Below are 23,597 nucleotides of genomic sequence, written 5' to 3' on the forward strand. Positions count from 1 at the left end.
GTTTATACACCACAACTACAGTATTGCTCTATGTTTCTCGGTGTCCTTATTATTACCAGTGAGTCTTGTATCTTCATATGATTTCTTATTGCTATGTTGCTCATTAATGTTCTTTTCTCTTAGAATGAAGAACTACCTTTAACATTTATTATAGGACGGGTCTGATGTTAGTGAAATCCCTCAACTTTTGTTTGTCTAGGGAAGTCTTTATTTCTCTTTCATGTTTGAAGAATATCGTCACTGTTTATATTATTCTAGGATGAAAGTTTTTTCTTCAGCACTTCAAGTATGTCATACCACTTTATCCTGGCCGGTAACATTTCTACTGAAAAGTCTGCTGCAAGACATATTGGAACTCCATTGTATATTATTTATTTCTTTTCTCTTGCTGCTTTTAGAATTCTTTCTTCTTTACCTTTGGGAATTTGATTATTAAATGTCTTTAGGTAGTCTTCTTTAGGTTAAATCTATTTGGTATCCTATAACCTTCTTGTGCTTGGATATTGATATCTTTCTGTAGGTTTGAAATGTTCTATGTTATTATCCCTTTGAATAAACTTTGTAACCCTATCTCTCTTTTTACCTACTACTGCCAGGACTGGGTTCTTCCCTTTAAGACAGCAGGTTTCTTTCTGTCCAAGGGTGTGTATAGAAATGTTATCCAGGAGCTGGGGCCTGGAATTGGGGCCTTTGGTGACCTATCCTACTCTGATTAAGCTGGTATCCAAGTTACAAATCAAAGCCTTCTTTACTTTTTCCTTTTTGTTCCTCAGGTGGAAGGAAGAAGTCATTCTTGGAATTGCAGTCATTACTTGATCTGCAAGAATGCACTACCTGGGGTTAGGGGACGAGTAGCACAAGCACTTGCTTGGTCACCCCAGCTGGTGTTTCACTAGGTTGCATGTTCCCAGCTCCATTGGCTCTTAGCCTAACACAGAAGTAGGGCTTGCCCAGGAATTATAGTCCTTGTGGCCTAGACTGCCTTTCAAGTTTGTTTAAGATGACAGGGTATTTTAGCCTGTAATGTTGAGGCTTGCCAGAACTCAGGTACCAATGTTGGGATGAGCAATTCCTTTCTGGTTATGACTGATCTAAATATTTCCTCTGTGGGCACTGATTTCTTCCTGGTGTTACTTTCTCCTATGACAGGCCAGCACCCAGTTCCAATGCCAAGTCCTATAATCAATGTGCTCTCCCTCTCCCAACTTAGATGTGTCCTCTCTCCCTGCTGCTGCCAGAGGATAAGTGAGGGGTGACATCAGCAATTCAAAACTGCCTTTTCTATCCTCCTTAGTGCCTCTTTCAATGATATAAAGTTATAACAAGAATCTATGATTACTCATCATAATTTTGGTTCTTAAGAAGGTGTATTTTTCATTTGAATAGTTGTTCAATTTGGTGTTTCTTTGGGGAGAATGATCATTGAAGTCTTCTCTCTTTTCACCTCTTCCTTAGATGAAATATTTTAAGGGAATTCTTCCAAAGCTTGATTCCAGCTATACAAATTTTTTTGATAAACATAGGTCCCTCCTGTTAACCTTAATGAAATGAGACAATAAAGTTTTCATTGGCTATCATCAGTCAATAGTAATTCCCAAAAAATATATTTAAAAAACACCACAATACTTCATCCTTTGCAACAGATGTCCTATTGAATTTTACATCTGTCAAAACAGTGATGAAAGGGAAAAACAAAGCCTGGAAATTCCCAATTCCCAGACTTAGAACAGTGCTGCTCTAGTTTTTATTGTTGTTTGTATTTAACTAAATTCTAATTATGTTTCTTTGCATATAGTATGGGATAATTTTGTCAGCAGTCTCATGAGCAGAAGAAGATATTATAAGATACTAAGTAAATATACATACAGAGACAGAGACTATATGTATATATATATATATATCTGTAGAGACAGAGAAAGTGACAGAGAGAGACAGAGAGAGAGAGAGAAGGAGATAACTAAGAATACTTAAATGTCAAGATTAAGTAAAAAATATATCTTCATAATAAAGGGTATTTCTATTGCTATCGGTAGTTCCATGGGGTGCTTTCAATCCAACATGAGCAGTGTTATAAGCAATTGAATGAAATTTCAATATGATATTATTCATTATGTCTAAATATTCATTAAATAATACATATCTATTTCTATAATTTCTTTTTTAATATCTCAGAAGAATATCTTGTCCAAAATGGGGGGTTTACCAAGTGTATAATTTACCTCTTTTCTAATATTTCACTAAATACAAAAATAATGCAATAAAAGGAATAAATTTATAACAGAAGTGAGAGTGAGATTATATCAATGGACTAGCAATTCTGGTGAATTTCTGGAAGGCATAAAGTAGCTGGGATTATACTGAAGGACATACCAGAGTAGTTTAACAAGAAATGTACAGGAGAAGGCTTGAGAGAAAGTATGAGTTCTTCAGAGCTCCTAATCGCCTGTTCCATTTTCCCCCACTCCACCTAAAGTAAGACTTGAGATGCTGCATACTCTGACCATGTATTCATCATTTGTTTTCTACCTTCTCATTTAAAGAAAAGGCCAACTGGGGAACCAGACCTTTAAAATGGCAGAAGAGACACCAGATGCTTAAATTAATATCATCAATCTTGTCTTTGAGTCATAACAGTGAAGAAATAAGCAAAATATAGATAATTGACTGAAAACCATAAATACAATAAGAATACTACATAGCAATAAAAATCAATAAACTATAAACATGTGCAATAACATGGATTCTCTGGGGAGTAAAAATAAAAGCAGTTGTATTGTAATATATTGGCTCTGTTTCCTGCTACTTAGTGGATATCTCGCCGAGGAACCAAAAGAGGGCAAATGATCTGGTCTAACCCTGTGAGTGGATCTCTGCAAATATAAAGTAATGAATTTGTTTTAAATATTTGTATGGTTTTTATCCTTTAATTTTTTATTTTTTATTGCATTTTAGGTTTTGGGGTACATGTGAAGAACATGCAATATTGTTGCATAGGTACACAGGTGGGAGTGTGATTTGCTGCCTTCCTCCCCACCACCTATATCTGGCATTTCTCCCCATGCTATCTCTCCCCAACTCCCTACCCCCTGCTGTCCCTCCCCATGTCCCCCCAACAGACCCCAGTGTGTGATGCTCCCCTCCCTGTGTCCATGTGTTCTCATTGTTCAACACCTGCCTATGAGTGAGAACATGTGGTGTTTGGTATCCTTTAATTTTTAAGATTGAATGGCTTCTCCATGATATTTTTTATAGTCTATACAAAGAGCGAATTCTCTTGAAAAGAAAAGCAAGAATAATTCACTGTATTCTATGCATTTCTACTGTTGGTTTCTGTTTGATTTCACAAATATTTCACAAGTACCTATTTTGGGCTTCATGTATATAAGCCATTGTGTTCCTCATAGCAAGAGAAAGAAAGCATAGTAGGACTTCTGATTTGTAATGTAAAAGATCTTTAAGAGAAAAAATAGAAAGCCAAATGTACCTTGAGAATAATAAATAAGGAGGGAGCCAAGATGGCAGACTAGAAGCAGCTACAGTGTGAGTCAGTCATGGAGAGGAATGAAAGAAGCAAGTAAATATAGCACCTTCAACTGAAATATCAGGTGCTTGCATTGGGACTGATCAGGGAAACAATTCAACCCACAAAGAACAAAGAAAAGCTGATGGCCTTTCTAGGAGTGACAGTGACATTGGTGCCAAGGGAACCTCTACCGCCCAACCAAGGGAAGGAGTAAGTAAATGTGCAACCCTGGGAAGTCACACTGCAACCCTTGGCTCAGGAGATCCCCTTGTGAGCCCACTCTGCCAGAGTCTTGGGTCCAACACCAAGGTCTGTGTGGAGTATCAGCAGAGCACCTGCTCAGGCATACGCAGAAACTCAAGCGCTTTACATACAATGGCCCTGGGATCCCCAACTGCAACTCAGGCAAGGTAGGAGGTCCACACATATCCCTAATTTTGAGTTGAATCCAGAGGGCCAATCAGCATTGGTATGTGGGCTGCACTTTTGGGCCAATCAGCATTGGTATGTGGGCTGCACTTTTAGAGCACCTCACAAGATAAGACCCATTAGCTTGGAATTCCATCCAGCCACTGGCAACAGGGTAGAGCCTGACTGAGACAGGACAGAGTTCTCAGAGGAAAGAAAGGGTAGGCCACCATATTTGCTGTTTGGACTGGGGACTTAGCCATTCCAGCCTGCAAGCTTTGGAGTGTCCAAAGAGTCTGGACAAGGAAGAAATCTCCCAGCACAGCACAGCTTCTTTAACAAAACATGGCCAGACTAGTTCTTTAAGTAGGACACCAATCCATTACTCCTCACTGGGCAAGATCTCCCAGACAGGGCCTCAAGTCATGCCTGCCCATATTCTTTGGAGTGAGGTCTCATCTCTCCTTGGGACAGACTGCCTGGGTGGAGGGGTGGGCTGCCACCTTTGTCGTTTGGATAACTCACCCATTCCAGCCTGTGGGCTTTGGAAAGTCCAAGTTAACTGGGGCAGAGGCAGTTCTCCAGCATGACACAGCTGTTCTGTTGAGGTGTGGCCACACTGCTTCTTTAAATGGGACCTTAATCCATTTCTCTTTGCTGGATGGATCCTCCCAGCCAGGGCTTCCAGCCACCCCTGCCCATGTTCTATGGCTGAGAAAGTTCTAATTTCTCCCTGGGATGGAGTGCCCAGGGACAAGGTGAACCAACACCTTTGTTGTTTGGACATTTCAGCCAGCCCAGCTCGTGTGCCTTGGAAAGCCCAGACTAATCAGGGGTTGAAAGGATTCCCAACACAGCACAGCTGGTCTACCAAAATGCAGTCAGGCTGCTTCTTTAAGCCTTAAGTCCCTGATCCTGTTGCTCCTGACTGGGTGAGACTTCTCAATTGGAGTCTCTAGCCACCTTCTACAGGTGCATTCAGGCTGGCAACAGGTCAATATTCCCCTGGGATACAGCTCCCAGAGGAAGGGGCAGGTTGCCATTTTTGCTGTTTTGCAGACTTCACTGGTGATACCTCCAGCTACTGGAAAAACTGCGATGATTAGGGTCTGGAGTGGGCCCCACAGCAAAATGCAGCAGCCTTATAGTAGAATGGCCAGACTGTTAAAAGAAAAACAAACAACAACAAAAACCCCATCCAAAGATCGGCAACCTCTAATATTGAAGTTAGATAAGCCTACAATGATGAAAAACAGTCAGCACAAAAGCGCTGAAAACTGAAAAAGCCAGAGAGCCCCCTTTCCTCCAAATGACTCCAGCAAGGATTTAGAACTGGGCTGAGGCTGAGATGGTGGAAATGACAGAAGGCTTCAGAATGTAGATAAAAAGGAACTCACTGAGCTAAAGGAGCAAATTGTATCCCAATGCAAGAAAGCTAAGAATCATGATAAAATGATGCAGGAGATGATGGGCAAAAATAGGCATTACAAAGACAAATATATTCAACCTGATATAGCTGAAAAACACACTACAAGAACTTCACAATGCAATCACAAGTATTAATAGCAGAATAGACCAAGTGGAGAAAAAATCTCAGAGCTTGAAGACTATCTTTCTGAAATAAAATAGGCAGACAAGAATAGAGAAAAAAAAGAATGAAAAGGAATGAACAAAACCTCCAAAAAATATGTGATGATATTATGTAAGAGACTGAATATATGCCTGATTGGGGTACCCAAAAGAGATGCAGAGAATGGAACCAACATGGAAAATGTATTTCAGAATATCATCCAGAAAAACGTACACAGCCTAGCTAGAGAGGCCAACATTCAAATTCAGGAAATGCAGTAAACCCCAGTAAGATGCTGCATGAGAAGATCATCCCTAAGACGCATAATTATCAGATTCTCCAAAGCCAAAATGAAATATAAAATGTTAGAGTCAGACAGAGAGAAAGGTTAGGCCACCTACAAAGGAAAGCCTTTCAGACTAACAGCGGATCTTTCAGTGGAAACCCTACAAGGCAGAAGAGATGGGGGCAATATTCAACATTCTTAAGGAAAAGAAATTCCAACCCAGAATTTTATATCTAACCAAACTAAGCTTAATCAGTCAAGAAGAAATAAGATCCTTTTCCAAGAAGCAAATGCTGAACGAATTCATTTCCACCAGAACTGCATTACAAGAGCTCCTGAAGGAAGTACTAACTATGGAAAGAAAAAACATTGTCAACCACTACAAAAAACACACTGAAGTACACAGATCACTGACACTATGAAGCAACCACATAAACAAGCCTGTAAAACATCAAACTAGCATCATGATAAGAGGATCAAATTTACACATAACAATACTAACTTTAAATGTAAATGGACTAAATGGCCCAATTAAAAGACACAGAATAGCAAGCTATGTAAAGAATGAAGATCCATTGGTATGGTGTCTTCAGGATACCCATCTCACATGCAAAGACACAGATAGTCTCAAAATAAAAGGATAGAGGAAAATTTACCAAGCAAATGAAAAAGAGAACAAAGCAGGGGTTGCAATCCCGGTTTCTGACATAACAGATTTTAAATCAACAAAGATCAGTAAAGATAAGGAAAGCCATATATAATGATAAAAGGTTCAATTAAACAAGAAGAGCTAACTTCACTCAATACAGGAGCACCCAGATTCACAAAGCAAGTTCTTAGAGATCTTCTAGAAGATGTAGACTTCCATATAACAATAGTGAGAGACTTTAACACCCCACTCACAATGCTAGATAGATCATTCTGACAGAAAATTAACAAAAATATTCAGGACCAGAACTCAGCCCTGGATCAAGTGGACCTAATATGTATCTACAGAACTCTCCACCCCCAGACAACAGAATATACATCTTTTTATTGTCACATGGCACTTACTCTAAAGTTGATCACATAACTGGATGCAAAACACTCCTCAGCAAATGCAAAAGAACTGAAATCAGAACCGTCTCTCAGGCAATAGCACAAAGAAATTAGAACTCAAGCTTAAGAAATTTACTCAAAATCATATAATTATGATAAATTGAACAACCTGCTCCTGAATCACCTTTGAATAAATAATGAATTAAGGCAGAAATCAAGAAGTTCTTTGAAACTAATGTAGACTAAGATACAATGTACCAGAATCTCTGGGATGAAAGTAAAGCAGTTTTAAGAGGGAAAATTATAGCACTAAATATCCACATCAAAAATCTAGAAAGATCTCAAGTTAACAACCTAACATCACAACTAAAACAACTAGAGAACCAAGAGCAAATAACCCCCAAAGATGGCAGAACACAAGAAATAAGACTAGAGCAGAACTGAAGGAGATAGATACATGAAAAACCCTTCAAAAGATTAAAAAATCCAGGAGCTGAATTTTAGAAAAAATTAATAAAATAGGTAGACCATTAGCCAGACTAATAAAGAAGAAAAGAGAGAAGATTGAAATAAACACAATCAGAAATTATAAGGGGGATATTACTACTGACCCCACAGAAATAGAAACAACCATCAGAGAATATTATGAACACCTCTATGGACATAAACTAGAAAATCTAGAAGAAACGGATATATTCCTGGACATCTGCACACTTGCAAGACTGAACCAGGAAGAAATTGAATCTAAGAATAGACAAGTAATGAGTTCTAAAACTGAAGCAGTAATAAATACCCTACTAACCAAAAAAGGCTTAAGATCAGATTCATAGTTGAATTCTACCAGAGGTACAAAAAAAAAAAAAAAGGGACTTTTCCCTAACTCATTCTATGAGGCCAGCATCATTCTGAAACTGAAACCTGGTGGAGATACAACAAAAATGAATAAAATTTTAGGCCAATATTCTTGATAAACACCAATGCAAAAATCCTCAACAAAATACTGGCAAACTGAATTCAGTAGTACATCTTAAAGTTTATTCACCACTATCAAGTAGGCTTCAACCCAAATATGCAAGGCTGGTTAAACATAGGCAAATCAAAAAATGTGGTTCCTCACATAAACAGAACTGAAGACAAAAAATACATAATTATCTCAATAGATGCAGAAAAGCCCCTTTGATAAAGTTCAACATTCTTTCATGTTAAAAACTCTCAATAAAAAGTATTGAAGAATCATGCCTTAAAATAATAAGAGCAATATATGACAAATCCATAGTCAATATTGTACTGAATGGATACAACTTGGAAGCATTCACCATGAAAACTATCACAAGACAAGGTTGTTCTCTCTCACCACTCTGATTCAACAAAAGATTAAAAGTTCTGGCCAGGGCAATAGGCAAGAGAAAGAAATAAAGGTATTCAAATAGGAAAAGAGGAAGTCAAACTACCTTTGTCTGCAGATGATATGATCCTATATCTAGAAAACACATTGTCTCAGCCCAAGAGCTTCTTAAGCTGATAAGCAAATTCAGCAAAGTCTCAGTATACAAAATCAATGTGCAACAATCACTAGCATTCCTATACACCAACAGGCAAGCCTAGAGCCAATATGCAAATGCACTTCCATTCACAATTGCCACAAAAAGAATAATATAACTAGGATTAGATTACAGCTAACCAGGAAGCTGAAAGATCTCCACAAGGAGAACTGCAAAACACTTCTCAAAGAAATCAGAGATGATAAAAACAAATGGAAAGACATTCCATGCTCATGGATAGGAAGAACCAATATCATTAAAATAGCCACACTGCTCAAAGCAATTTATAGATTCGATGCTATTCCTATCCTTAGATTCTTCACAGAACGAGGAAAAACTATTTTAAAATTCATATGGAACTAAAAAAAGGGCCTGAATAGCCAAGGCAATCCCAAGAAAAGAGTAAAGCTGGAGCCACCATGCTACCCTACTTCAAACTATACTACAGGGATATGCTCACCAAAAAAGCATGGTACTGGTACAAGAACAGATACATAAACAAATGGAACAGAATAGAGAAACTGGAAATAAGACCACACACCTACAACAATCTGGTCTTACACAAACCTGAGAAAACAAGCAACAGGGAAAGGATTCTTTATTTAATAAGTAGTATTAAGAGAACTGGTTAGCCATACGCAGAAAATTGAAACTGAACTCCTTCCTTACATCATATACAAAAATCAACTCAAGATGGATTAAAGAGTTAAAAGTAAAACCCCAAACTGTAAAAACCCTGGAAGAATACCTACGAAATACTATACACTACATAGGCAAGGGCAAAGATTTTATGATGAAGACATCAAAAATAATTGCAACAAAAGCACAAATGGACAAATAAGATCTGATTGAACTAATGAGCTTCTGCCCAGCCAAAGAAATTATTAACAGTGTAAGCTGACAATCTGCAGAATGAGAGAATATTTTTACAATTTAAGTATCTGACAAAGGTCTAATATCCAGCATCTACAAGGAACTTAAACATAGTTGCAAGGAAAAAAACTCATTAACAAATGGACAAAGGACATGAACAGACACTTCTCAAATGCAGATATAGATGCGGCCAATAAACCATATGGAAAAACCCTTGACGTTACTGATCATTAGAAAAATGCAAATCAAAACCAAAATGAAATACTATCTCACACAAGTCAGAATGGCTATTACTAAAAGGTCACAAAAATGCCAGATGCTGGTGAGGTTGTGGAGAAAAAGGAACACTTATACGCTGTTGGCGGAGTGTAAATTAGTTCAACTATTGTGGAAGACAGTGTGGCGATTCCTTAAAGACCTAGAGGCAGAAATACCATTTGACCCAGCAATCCCGTTATTGTGTATCTCCCCAAAAGAATGTAAATAGTTCTATTATAAAGACACATACACACTTAACGTTCACTGCAGCATTATTCACAATAGAAAAGGCATGGGATCAACCTAAATGCTCATCAATGATAGATTGGATAAAGAAAATAAGGTATGTATTTACCATGAATACTATATAACCATAAAAAGGAATGGGATCTTGGATGGAGCTGGAGGCCATTATCCTTAGCAAACTAACACAGGGCCAGAAAACCAAATGCTGCATGTTCTCACTTATAAATGAGAGCTAAATGATGAGAATACATGGACGCATGGCAGGGAAAAACACTAGGGCCTGTCAGAGAGTAGTTGGTGAAAAGAGGGAGAGTAGGTAATGGATGCTGGGCTCCATACCTGGGTGATGGGATGACCTGTATAGCAAACCATCATGGCACACATTTACCTGTGTAACAAACCTGCACATCCTGCACCTGTGAACTTAAAAGGTAACATTTCTTAAAGAAAGAAGCATAAATAACATGCTAATTTTAAAAAATGCGTTAGCGTTCCCATCCTCTTCCAGGTAAGCACCAAAAGCTTCATGGAAAGGGGAACATTTCATACATACCTTGAAGAAAGTTATGATTTCAATTGCAAGTGATTTACAGGTGAGTTGCAGTAGTGGGGGATTGAGAGAGCTATATGAACAAAAACATGCACCTGACAGTATCACATTCTCTAGAATTAAAAAAAAAAATGAAAGCAGTAAGAAAAGGAAATCAGTCATATTTCACTAATTATTGGAATGTGTTATGGATAAAAATGACTTTAAATGCATATTACCAAAGGTCAAATGCTAAATGATGCTAAAATCATATGATCTCATCGTGTCCGTCGGGTAGTTTGGGAAGGTATGAAAATAAGCAAGAGCATGGGTGTTTTGTGACTCAAAAGTATAGAAGTCTCCTGGTAACTCACTTAGGCTGCAACACAGCTTCCATTAAGAGAATCGTGGAGGAACAGTCTCCAGAATTAAACCAAAAAGTTTTTTTTTTTGCAAAAGATCTCAAATAATTCAGTGAATAATCACTAGTTGAGTAATATATATGCATAGTATACAACCTGTACAGACATGTAAACAATGTCTATTTAAATCTAGATACATGTGCCACACATGTATATAATCTGCTAGCAATGACAGTCTATTAAAAGTTAATTAACTAGGATATGAATTAATTAGACTTATATGAGCAAATTATCTGGCAGCATTGTTTAGAAAATAAGAGACTGTAAAGGGATAAGGGAGATAGTAACTAGGGTCATGCAAAACAGACAGGTGAGTTGTTTATGGTTGCAGACCTGGGTGATATCAGTAGGAATATAGACGAAATTTTAGTGTTGAAAGAGGAAGGGTGGGTGACCTGAAGATAGATCACTCATAATACAAGAGGAGGGAAGCTAAAATTTAAGAACTTTTGAGTCACAAAACATCTGTATTCTTGCTTATTTTCATACCTTTCCCAGCCACCCACTGGACACTATGAGATCATATCATTTTAGCATTATTTGATCTTTGATAATATGCTTTAAAGTCATTTTTTATCCATAACACTGTCCAATAATTATTGAAATATCACTGATTTCCTTTTCTTACATCTTTCATTTTCTTTGCAATTCTGGAAAAGTGATACCATTTACTTGTTCTGCCATTTTTCTTCTGTACATCCATGCGAACTTAATTTTTAATTATCTGTTAGCTTTCTGAGTTTGTTAGAAATGTGAATCTTTTCATGTTTTCCAGTATATATAAATACAACTGTAAAAGGCCTTTGACAGCAACATAAATAAAGACAGGCAACTTGCCTCATCTTATTACTCATAGAAATGAACAGAGATAAAAGTACTGTCTTAGAATTTGGCCTTGCCTTGAAAAGTTTTAATTCACTTCTCAGTTTATCATTGCATTTCCTATTCTATTTATTGCTTCAAGTGATATAGGAGTTAAAATTTTATAAGAAGTGAAATTCACCATTTCCAATTTTCTAGAATAAAAGGCCTTTTGAGAGATAGCTGATTTCCTGAGATCTCTATCTGCTCAAACACAAACCTGCCACCACAATGCAGTTAAATGTGAGGTGTCTCCAGACTACACAGTTCAATCAGCTGTATTGTATTTCCTACCCAAATACTTTCAAGACGAACTACAGTAGTTTACCACTTAATGCATTTATAAAACCACATGAAGGGTATTTAAGCATGTGAATATTTTCATTTGTTTTCTGCTTTAATTATTCCAATATGACATGAACACCTGTTTAAAATTCCTTGTATATCTTTGAATAATACATATAAATATTTTAAGAAGTTTATTAGGTATAAAGCCTTAAGTAATTAAAATGCTAAGACAATTATAACTACAAAAACTTTGAACACTTAACAAAACACAACCTTATCTAACCTGCGAAATTCTAACCTTTTACTAAAAATGAGAGATATTGCTATAAGATCTAAACATTTCTTTTTACCATTTTTGTGAATGAATCTATTACTTGCTTATTCCTCAGACTGTAGATAACAGGATTTAACAAAGGAATTATGATTGTATAAAACAGAGAATCTATCATATCTTGATCATCTGCTTGTGGAGACACAGGGTGCACATACATAAAGAGAAGGGGACCATAATATAAAGAGACAGATAGGAGATGAGCTCCACATGTGGAAAAGGCTTTCCTTATGCCTCTGACAGACTTCTTTTTTAGGATTGTATAAAGGGCAAATGTGTAAGAGTTAAGAACTGTCACAATGGTGAATACCTGAATTAAGCCAGACAAAATAAAAACCATTAGAAAATTAATAGAAGGATCAGTACATGAAATCATAAACAATGGTATAATATCACAGTAAAAATGATGTATTATGTTGGAATTGCAGAAGGTTAATCTGAATATAAGGACTTCATGAATTAAGACGTGGAGGAAGCCACCTAAAAATGACAAGACTAACAGCCGTATGCATAGTCTGTTGTTCATAATCACTGGATATAGTAAAGGTTTGCATATGGCTACATAGCGATCATATGCCATTGTTGCCAAGAGAAAACATTCTGTGGTTCCACCAAATGCAAAGGAAAAAAACTGAATCATGCATTCAGACAAAGATATCATCTTGTTTTTGGCCAAGAAGTTAACCAACATTTTGGGAGTTACTGTGGAAGATATCCAAGCATCAACAAAGGCTAAACTTCCAAGAAGTAAGTACATGGGGATGTGAAGTTGTGGATCATTCCAGATAAGAACAATCAGACCAAGGTTCCACACAATAGTAATGAGATATATCACCAGGAACACCAAAAACAGGGTTATTTTCCACTCTGGTTGGTATGTAAGTCCTGTGAGAACAAATTCTGTCAGCAATGTTGCATTATTCTGTTCCATGTCCTCATTAGATATCCCTGAAATAAAATGCAGTAAATGTAAAAGAGTATTCACTAAGACTTATAAAGCAAATAGTGGGAGAGAGAAGTTGATATAAAAACATACTCTTATTACAATATCCTTTTAATATTCTTTCATATTTCTGTAATAGACAGAAATTGTATTGGGAAATAGAATAAATCAAAATAAATGCAATTATTTTAAATTTAAAAGTGTGATCAAATAATCTACTTGTAAATGCCTCCCAGATGATAGAAATGTGTGTAATGTGTGTTAACTTAAGAAAATCACAATTTGCAAATTTAGAAAAGGAGAGATGACTTATTTCTTATAAGGGGTTACAGTCTGCAAGATGGCCATCAAGTAGGCTTGGAAGCATGCCTCTGGCCAAGACCAGAAACAGGCACTTCCAAGGAAGAGGGCTTGAAGTAGTAGCTTTAAGCTAAATAGGTTGGCTAAGTATATACACATATTCAACAGGTTACAAGAGGACCTATGAGTATTCATGAAGGTGGTCTTGGCACATGTATTCTGAACAAACATGTATGTAACATACAACCCATGCTCACTTTAAAGTGGATATAACATTTAAATATATTACAGTTAGGCCCTATACATCAAAAGGCCTTCTCAGGACATGAAGGCACATAAATGCACTGTCTCTGTAAACCAGCCAGAACCAGTCCACAGTCAGTTTTCTTCTTATCTGGAGAAAGTTACTGAAATCAGTCTCTTGTCCAGTCAAAGTAGTGGTTATGTCTGGTAGCTGGGGTTCAGTTACTGAGCATCTGATGCAGTTGCAAATTGTTTTAATCTTGCTTATCTTGAGGCCACCGCCTGTTTAGATGCTAGAGAAAAAGAAAAACCTTGTGCCAGTTAGAACACAGTTTATTCTTTAAGTGCAGAGGTGCCTGACTTAACCCTTGCCTGGTATGGCCTTAGGTTCTGTTTATAATTTGGAACCTTATTGTCACAAAGAGTATGTTCTGTCAGTCTTGTAATCTGTATCTTTAACATTAATGCTGGTCAGTTGTGTCTAAACTGCAAAAGAGTCAGTATAGCAAGGCACATCTGACCTCCCACTCTGTTATGGCTAGGAACTAAATCATTAAGATTTTTCTGGAGACCTGTTGGCCAAGAGGGGGTTCATTCTATTGCTGGGGTCTTAGGATTTTAAGATTACAAGTACCTCATTCAAGTGTAATATAATCTTGTAAATAATAAGGAGGATGAAGAAATAGATTATAAAGCATTCAGAATGTAGTGTCACTAGGACTTAGTCACATATTTGATGGAAAAGCAATATTCAGTGGAGGAAAAAGGAGTCACTTTGTGAGTAGATAGATAATCATTCAAAATAGAGACTGAGAACTCAGATGCACTGACAAGTTTGTACTATAAGGATGCTTTGAACATGTAGGTGAGATGTTTAGTATTAGTAATATAATTCTACTAGAGTGATAGAAATACTAATCTGGGAGTCATTGGAGTAGTTGAAGGCATAGTATTGGATGTCTTACCTATTGGTGAGTATGTTAATAAAAGAAAAGCATAGCACCAAAAACACTTGATAGTGTAATGACCTAATTTCCCTTGGGTATATACTCATTAATGAGATCTTTGGGTCAAATGGTAGCTTTGTTTCAAGATTTTGAGAAATCTCCAGGTTGCTTTCCACAGTGGCTGAACTAATGTATTTCCATCAACAGTGTGTAAACGTTTCCTTTTCTTCACAGCCTCATCAGCATGTGTGGTTTTTTGACTTTTTAGTAATAGCCATTATGACTGATGTGAGATGGTATCTCACTGATTAATGTTGAGCATTTTTTTTCATGTTTGTTGACTGCCTGTATGTCTTCTTTGGAGAAGGATCTGTTTATGTCCTTTGCTTGTTAATGGGGTTAAATTTCTTTTGCTTGTTGATTTGCTTAAGTTCCTTATAGATTCTGGATTTTATACATTTATTGAATGCATAGTGTGCTAATATTTTCTTTCATTCTGTAGGTTGTCTGTGTACTCTATTGATGGTTTCTTTTGCCGTGCAAAAGTTGTTTGGTTTAATTAGGTGACACTTGTCAATTTTTGTTTTCATTGCAATTGCTTTTGAGGACTTAACCAAAAATTATTCTCTAAGGCCAACATTGAGAAGAATATTTCCTAGGTTTTCTTCTAGGATTTTTACATTTTGAGGACTTAAATTTAAATATTTAATCCACCTTGAGTCAATTTTTGTATATGGTGAAAGAAAAGGGTTCAGTTGTATTCTTCCATATATGACTAGCCAGTTATCCCAGCACTGTTTACTGAATAAGGGATCCTTTCCCTGTTGCTTGTTTGTCAGTTTTGTTGGAGATCTGATTATTGCAAGTGTGTGGCTTAATTTCTGAGTTTTCTACTATGTTCCATTGGTCTATCTGTACTAATGCCATGCTGTTTAGTTGTTAAAGACACATCCACTCATATGTTCACTGATACACTATTCACAATGGCAAACACATGCAATCAATCTAGGTGCCCAGCAGGGGTGGATTGGATTTTTTAAATGTGGTACATATATAACATGGAATACTACACAGCCATAACAAATAATTAAATCATGTACTTTGCAGCAGCATGGATGCAGCTGGAGGCCATAATCCAAAGCAAACCAACATGGGAACAGAAAACCAAATGCTATACCTTCTCATTTACAAGTGGAAGCTAAACATTGAACACACATGGACATAAACATGAGAACATAGACACTTTGGGCTAGTAAATGAGAGAGAGAGGGGGAAATGGGTGAAAAAACTCTCTGTTGGGTACTATGTTGACTACCTGCATGCAATATATCCATGTAACGAGCCTGTATAAATACTCTCTATATCTAAAATAAAAGTTGAATTTAAAAAAAAAACAAAAAAACAAAAAAAAAACCAAGAAGTTATATCAAAAGGTAATGTAGAGAATGGATGTCATTTATTAGATGGCCAACATCTGATACTTTTTTCTCCAACATGGATCTTAGTGGCAAACAAATGATTTGACCTTGATATGTATAAATCAAAGTCACCCAACCTAGATTTGGATGTAGAGAGATGGAGACAAATATACATGGACAATAAAAATTTAGTACAAAGACAGTTGAAGAAAAATATCAAGAACTCAGCACATGCATCCTGCATTTAGAAAACAATGGTACAAATAATATAAGCTGTGTCATTGGCAGTTCAGCAGCAGAAATAACCACAGTCACGAAGCTACTGTTGGAACAGGATTTTGGTTGTTGACTGGCTGCCTTGCTTTCTTCTGTTCCTGTCACTCAAAAGAGAGATGAAGGAGAGAAGAGAAAAGGACATTAAGCAGAGGGATCAAGGGAAAGAGCAGGAGGGAAACTAGAGAGTTGAGAGTTGGGGACATAAAGAGAGGAAAGATACAAAGCATAACAAAGTGAAGTACAGGGCCAAATACCAAAATAAATGCTGTAGTAGGACAAGAAGTGAAGGAAAATCACTGCGCTAACAAAGTACGTGACTTTTAGTGGCTTTAGGGAGAGCATTTTCCCTTGTGCAATAGAATAAAGGTCAGCAAATAAGTGAACGGGAAACACATGGCAAAACAGTGAGGTGGTGAAACAGATTATGAAACATGGAGAATAGTTAGTATTTGTCTACGGCTCATAGACTAATTTAATATTTGTTCCTGTGGAATATTTAAGAAAAGTTCTCCCCCCAAAAAATAGACAAGACAGAGGAGAGAAAGGTATTTAGAGGAGAAAAGGGACAGAAAATATAGAATGGGAAATTTGTATGGGTGAAAATAATACAAGAAGGAAGAAGAAAAATAGAGACTAATCATGGCATAGACGAGTAAGTGCAAAAAAGACAAGCCAAAGAATGAGACAGAGAGGAAGTATCAGAGACACATAGAGGCAAGTAAAGGGGAAAGCTCAGAAGCTTGGGTTGAACACGTGCATTAACTCTGATGTTCATGAATACCGCAGAGAGTTTTGAGAGTATTTTCACTTCCTTTTTTAAAGAATTCAGCTTGTTTTCCTATGGAGTTTGTCTATGATAAAGACACTTTTACTTGAAATTTTATCCATAAATTTTCTATTGTTCATGACTATGTTGGCACTGTCTGAAAGTTTATTCCATATTCAAATGTTGCTATATCTTTATTATTATGGAGCTTAAAATAAAATTTCTCAAGAAATATTGCTGATATTGAGACCATTTTATTCTCCATCAGCATTTTGTCTGATTGATTGTTTTTCAGCAGAATATTTAATTCTGAGTGTTGGGGACAATAAAGAGGAAAGCTACAAAAAATGACACCATGACTGGATCCTGAGACAAACTATTTAAAGAAAAAAGGGCAATAATTCCACTTGGTAAGTAACTTTTATATAATTGGTTTATTCCATTCAAACCCAATTCACAATATAATAAAAAAATCCTCCAAGTCAATTTATATGTATACTTTAAAAGATTATAAATGTCAAAAAAGGTAGGGGAAGTTCATTTGCTGCATATTTTCTGAGATGTGTATATATGAATTCGTATTACTAGTATTATTTATAAATAAAATACTCAAAAATATATTTATTTCTGTGCACTAATTCTATATATTTATTTATTTGCCTATGTTTAATATAATTAATGAACTTATTGCCATAGATAGTGATGATATAGAGAAGTTAATATTTAATTAACAGATCTTAAAAGTTTTAATCAGAAATGTGACTACACAGAATAAACCTTTATATCAGAATGATCAGAAAGATTTTTTATGAAAGAATAGAAATGAGTTGAAGCTTTAAATCCAGTTTTAAAACATTTAATGTTCTAAAGAGAATTTATATTACAAAGTCATTAGAGTTGGATTTAAAAGATAATATACTAGGTAGGCTTTAAAATTTCATTTTTGTGTTATTTTCTTACCTAGGTTTTAGATATGATTTTAGAAATAAATTTTAGCTACTTCACTTACCTAGACAACCATATAGAAAGATGATTCACTTCTTTTGTTCCATTTGCTCCTGGCAATTTTGGTATGCTGTAAACCAAATACAAAATTATTATAAATTAATAGCATTTTAGACTTTCATTAAAAATGACAATATGATAAAATAATTTCTCTCTTACCAATATTATAAGAAATTACAGAGATCCTTCAAAAGTGTTAAGCTTTCTAACACATACAAAAATACATAATAGGACAGAAATGACAATAACACAGGTAGGAATTCTTTGCACACTGATTCATTTTGGATGCTTCATTTTTAATCTTAGGAAAATGTTGTTTATATAAATTTGCTTTCAACACAAGGGTTTACCAACTGTATCTCTTCATTTTTGCCAGGAGATGATGGTGTGGAGAACTGTAATTCCTCTAAGAACACCTTAGGATTCCCTGTAGGATAAAATGAAGATCTTTAACTGGGCATTGTGGATTTAGGTGTGTATGAGAAATCCAGATTACCCTACAGGGAATTACAAAGCTCAGAATGGTGAACTTTAAGTCACTGTAGACAGTTCTGATTTTAACAACAGAAATGACACTTTATGCCACTGTTTTCCACAACAAATGATGTTTCTGACATTTCATGCAAACTTCAGTTTATATAAAATTGGATGCTCTAAATGCTTTGATTAGCATGGTCTTACCTGAGCCAGTTAAGACACGATTTTAATACAGCTGAAGATCAAGATTTCCTTCAGAAGCCAACTCCAACTGAAGTTGTCCTCCTCACGCAAACTACAGCTTAAATTCCAGACATAACGGGATAGCTTCCAGATGAGCTGATATCTGATGAGAAATTTTACCAAAGTAATCTTGCAATTTATCGCCACCCAGTTCAGGATGTAGTTATGTTTTATAATAAAAATGTTATCATAGGAGCGATTGGGGAGGTTAGAAGCCTTGTAACTTCTGGCTGCAAGACTCCTGTGCTGTAATTTCTAACTTTGTGGTGGTTAGGTCCACGATTATGCTAAATGTCATGCCCAGGGTTAGGTTTCAGCCCATGCTGAGGTCTGAGGGTAGTGGGTGGGTGGCAGATAGATGAAAGAACGCTTGGAGAAAGTGTAGGCAGGTGAAATGTAGTTTTATTCAGCAGCTCTCTCATCAGCAGCTCTCCTACATTGTCTTTCTGTCAACTGTCTGCTCTGGCTCTGCAGCTTCTACTGCCCTCACACCTGCTGCTGCACTTCCGGCCCTGCAAGCTGCACTCCCGGGCCTCTCTCCTTATGGGGAGAGCAGCTTAACTCTTTCCCTATGAGCACAAGCCAGTTCCTAGCTCCCGCCTGCCAACCATCAAGGAAACTGGCTCTCTCTTACAGGAGTCAGTAGTGTTTCTCTCTCTGCGCGAATGCAAGCCGAGTCTGTACAGTTTCAGCAGGACAGTTATACCTTTTTCAAACAACAGTAGCTCCAAGCCAAGTATGAGCTTATACAAAGAGGTTATATAACAAATGGATTTTAATGCCTCTGCTCCAAACTCATATAGGCCTAGATGTTTGCCTTGGTCTAATTCTTGACCAAAGCACATCCATATACCTTATTTTGGCTATTGGTTAGTTTTCAAAAGGAGGGTTTGTTTCCAGGGAAGGAGGGGGTTTTTGTGAGGGGTGGTTATCATGTTTATTGAAACTGTAAACTAGTTCAACTATAAACTAAATTGCTCCCAAAGTTAGTTCAGCCTACATCCAGGAATGAAGAAGGACAGCTTGAAGGTTTGATGTGCTGTCTCATTTTCTTATGTCAGATTCACTATCATAATTTTCCTATGTGAGACTTTTCTCATTTTCATAATTTTTCCAAAGACAGTGTCACCTATATTTCTGGGTATTATCCCTTACCTCATAAGCCTGAATCTACTAAATATTTTGCTCAGTTATGTTTTCACTCCTAATAATAAGACACTAGACGAATGCCTTATAAAGTCAGTTTCTCAGATCAAACAGGCCTGCCTTTTTAAAAGTACTTTTATATGTTGGTCAAAATCTGGCTAAACCTAGGCAGAGCCTGAGGTGTTCCAAGATCTCTGCCCTGCAAGGCTTTTCTCCTCCTTGCCAGCTCCTATTGCAAAGACTCTTCTGGACCTTGTGAGCAGAGGTCGCCTCCCTTCTCGGAGATCTTTGCATAAGCCTGCTGTACAAGACCCTCATGCAGTCTCCATGTTGAGAAGGCATTCATGGGACCAGAACAGTGTTGCCTGCTCCGCAGCCACCTCGAGGTGTTCCCTGGTGTTACTGTGCTCTCAGGTGGTCTTTACCTTAGGCCTCCTGTGCCGCTTGATTTCTAATTAACTGCACCAATGATATAGTTTAGTTTGGTGTATAAACCTCAGTGTACTCAGAGCCAAGCAATTATTTAGCTAGAATTAACATAGGTCTATATAATTATTTAGCTAGAATTAACATAGGTCTCCCCCTGGCCATCCTGACCACAGATGATACTGCCAAAATTAACTTGTATTCAAACTCTATTTAATTGGCTGATAGAAGAATATATGCTTATATAAATTAAGGATTCCTTAAACTTTTAGAACAACAAAAACTAACCAAAATATTTTTCAAGTTCACATGATCTAGGATAATTCTAGTAAATAAGAGCTATTTTAAGTGGTTGGTTTAATTAAAATAGACATCTCTTTAGAGTTTTTCACATTAAATACAAGTTTTTCACATAAATACAATTATATTAAGTATAATCACAAAAACAAAATTTCCATTCAATATGGGTTTGCAAGTCAAATAAGTTTAGGTTGTCTTTAGCTGAGGTTCAACCTAAGACAAAATGAAAATTCCTGCTTCATATATATCAAGCATATCAGTAAAACAAGAAGCTCATGTACTTAACTTCTAGGTTTTTGCTTTCATGATAACTGACCTGGATGTGCTGTAAATATAATTAACAAAAAAATAATGTGAGATGTTGGCTTCCTATGTCTACTGTCTCTTGGAATTTTCGTGCATAATGAACACATAGTTGTTAAGAACAAGTGAATTAGGACGAGCAGATGAAGCAAGTTGGCAGAATAAAAGGCTCCACTAACCATCCCCTTTCAAGGACTTCAATTTAACAACTATCTACACAAGAAAAGCACCTTCATGAGAACCAAAAATCAGGTGAGCACCACAGTACCTGGATTTAACCTTATATTACTGAAAAAGGCACTGAAGATGGAGAAAAAATTTTAAATCTCCAAAGTTACTCCTCCGCCACCCCTCAGCACTGTCAGCCTGGTGTAGGAAGTGTTTCTGTGTGCTGGGGGAAGCAGAGCACAGGAACCGTTGAAATCAGTGCTGTCCTATTAGAGCCAAAAACTGAACATAACTCAGCTGACGCCTGTTCACAGAGAAAACATTGAAACCAGCTCTAGCCAGAGAGAAATTCCTGATCCCAGAGTTTAGAATTTGAGTGCCTGCAATCCTAATCACCACAGGCTAAAGTGCTCTGGGGTACTAAATAATTTTGACAAACATTCTAGGCCACAAGCACTGAAAATCCTAGGCAAGTCCTAGTGCTGACTGGGTCCAGAGTCAGTGGACTGGGGAGGCACATCACCTACTGAGATATCAGTCAGGATGGGTAAGGGGTAAGGGCGTTTTAGCCTTGTCCCTGCGCTACCCCCAGGATGCACAGCTCGTGCATCCAAAAGAGATTCTTTCCTTCCACTTGAGGAGAGGAGAGGGAAACATGAGGAGGGCAGTGTCATGCGTCTTGGATACTAGCTCAGCAACAGAAAGACAGGGTACCAGTTAGAGTTGCTGGGTCCCCTTTCCAGGCCTTAGCTCCCAGATAAAATTGCTAGACACACCCTTGGCCAGAACAGAATCCATTGCCCTGAAGGGAGGAATGCAGTCCTAACAGGACTCATCACCTGCTAACAGAAGAGCACTGTAAATAACAAGCAGGAATACTCAAGTTCCACACTGAGGGCCTTGGGAGAGACTCTGAGACTTGCTCGCTTCAGGTGAGACTTAGCACATTCCAAGCTGTGGTAGGTATGGGACAAGACTCCTTCTGCTTGAAAAAGGCATAGGGAAAAGTAACAAGGATCTGTCTTGCACCTTAGGCACTGGTTCAGCCATGGGGATAGAGCACCTCAAGTGGGTTATGGGGTTTCTGATTCCAGACTTGGCTCCTGGAGAGGATTTCTGGATCAGCCCTGGCCTGAAGTGGAGCTCAATGCCCTGAAGGGTAAGTCCCAGGGCAGGCAGCACTTACCACAGCTGACTTAAAAGCCCTTAGGCCTTAAGGGAATATTGATGGTAATCTGGTAGTACTGCTCATGAACCTGTGGTTTTGGTCATGAAGTGAGTTTCTTCTGCCTTTGGGAAGGAGAGGGAAGAGTGGGAAGACTGTGTCTTGTGGTTTAAATACCAACTCAGTCACAATATAATAGAACACCAGGTAGATTTCTAAGATTATTGCCTCTAGTACCTGCCTCCTGGATGGCAACTGTGGACACTTCCAGGACCTGGGAGAACTGGCTACCCTGAAGGGAAGGCCACAAGTCTGGCTGGATTTACCACCTGCTGATTGAAGAGCTCCAGGACATTGAGAGAACATAGGTGGTAGCAAAGGAGTTCTTAAAGCAGGCCTTGGTTGAGACCCAGTGCTACACTGGCTTCAGGTCTGACAGTACAGTCCCAATGATAGTGACCACAGGAGTGCTTGGGTCAATCCACCCCCAACTGCAAATGTCTCAGAATAGAGAGAGAGAGAGAGAGAGAGAGAGAGAGAGAGACTTTTTGTTTGGGAGAAAGTAAGGGAAGAGAACAAGAGTTTCTGCCTGGCAATCCAGTAAATTATTCCAAGTCTTTTTCAAGACCACCAAGGTGGTACCTTTACAAGACCACAAGAACCACAGTGTTAGTGCACTTAAGGTGCTCCCTAAAACAGATGTAGCTTAGATCACAACGCTCAAATCTTTTCAAACATCTAGAAAGCCTCCTCAAGAAGAATAGGTACAAACAAGCCCAGGCAATGAAGATAACAGTAAATCCCTAACTCTTCAATGCCCAGACACCAAAGAACATCTACTATCATGAACACTAATAAGGAAAACATGATCTCACCAAATGACCCAAACAAGGCACCAGGGAACCAATTATGAAGAAACAGATATAGAACCTTTCAGACATAATTCAAAATAGCTGTGTTGAAGAAACTCAAAGAAATTCTAGATAACACAGAGAAGGGATTCGGAATGCTATCAATGAAATTAAAAAAAGAGATTGAAAGAAGTAAAAATAATAAGACAGAAAATCTAGAGCTGAAAAATCCAACTGGCTTAATGAAAATACATTAGAGCACTTTAACAGTAAAATGGATTGAGCAGACACAAAAATTGAAAACAGGCTATTTGAAAACACAGTCAGGGGCCAAACTTTGTGGCTTATGCTTGTCATCGCAGAACATTGGGAGGCCGAGGTGGGTGGATCAGTTGAGGTCAGGAGTTCAAGACCAGCCTGGCCATGGACAGTGGACATGGTAAAAC

General features: G+C 37.4%; 1 protein-coding gene across 1 annotated transcript; it reads right to left on the reverse strand.

Moving 5' to 3' along the window:
* Nucleotides 1-12,175: 12,175 nt before the first annotated feature.
* On the reverse strand, nt 12,176-13,114 carry LOC116565357 (olfactory receptor 5H2). The gene has a single exon (XM_032298912.1). The coding sequence runs from the start codon at nt 13,103-13,105 to the stop codon at nt 12,176-12,178; it is 930 nt and encodes a 309-aa protein (XP_032154803.1). The 5' UTR covers nt 13,106-13,114.
* Between the last annotated feature and the right edge of the window lie 10,483 nt (nt 13,115-23,597).

Source organism: Sapajus apella, unplaced genomic scaffold (genome assembly GCF_009761245.1).
Source record: "Sapajus apella isolate SASKATOON/1434 unplaced genomic scaffold, GSC_monkey_1.0 scaffold40, whole genome shotgun sequence".
Lineage (NCBI taxonomy): Eukaryota > Metazoa > Chordata > Mammalia > Primates > Cebidae > Sapajus > Sapajus apella.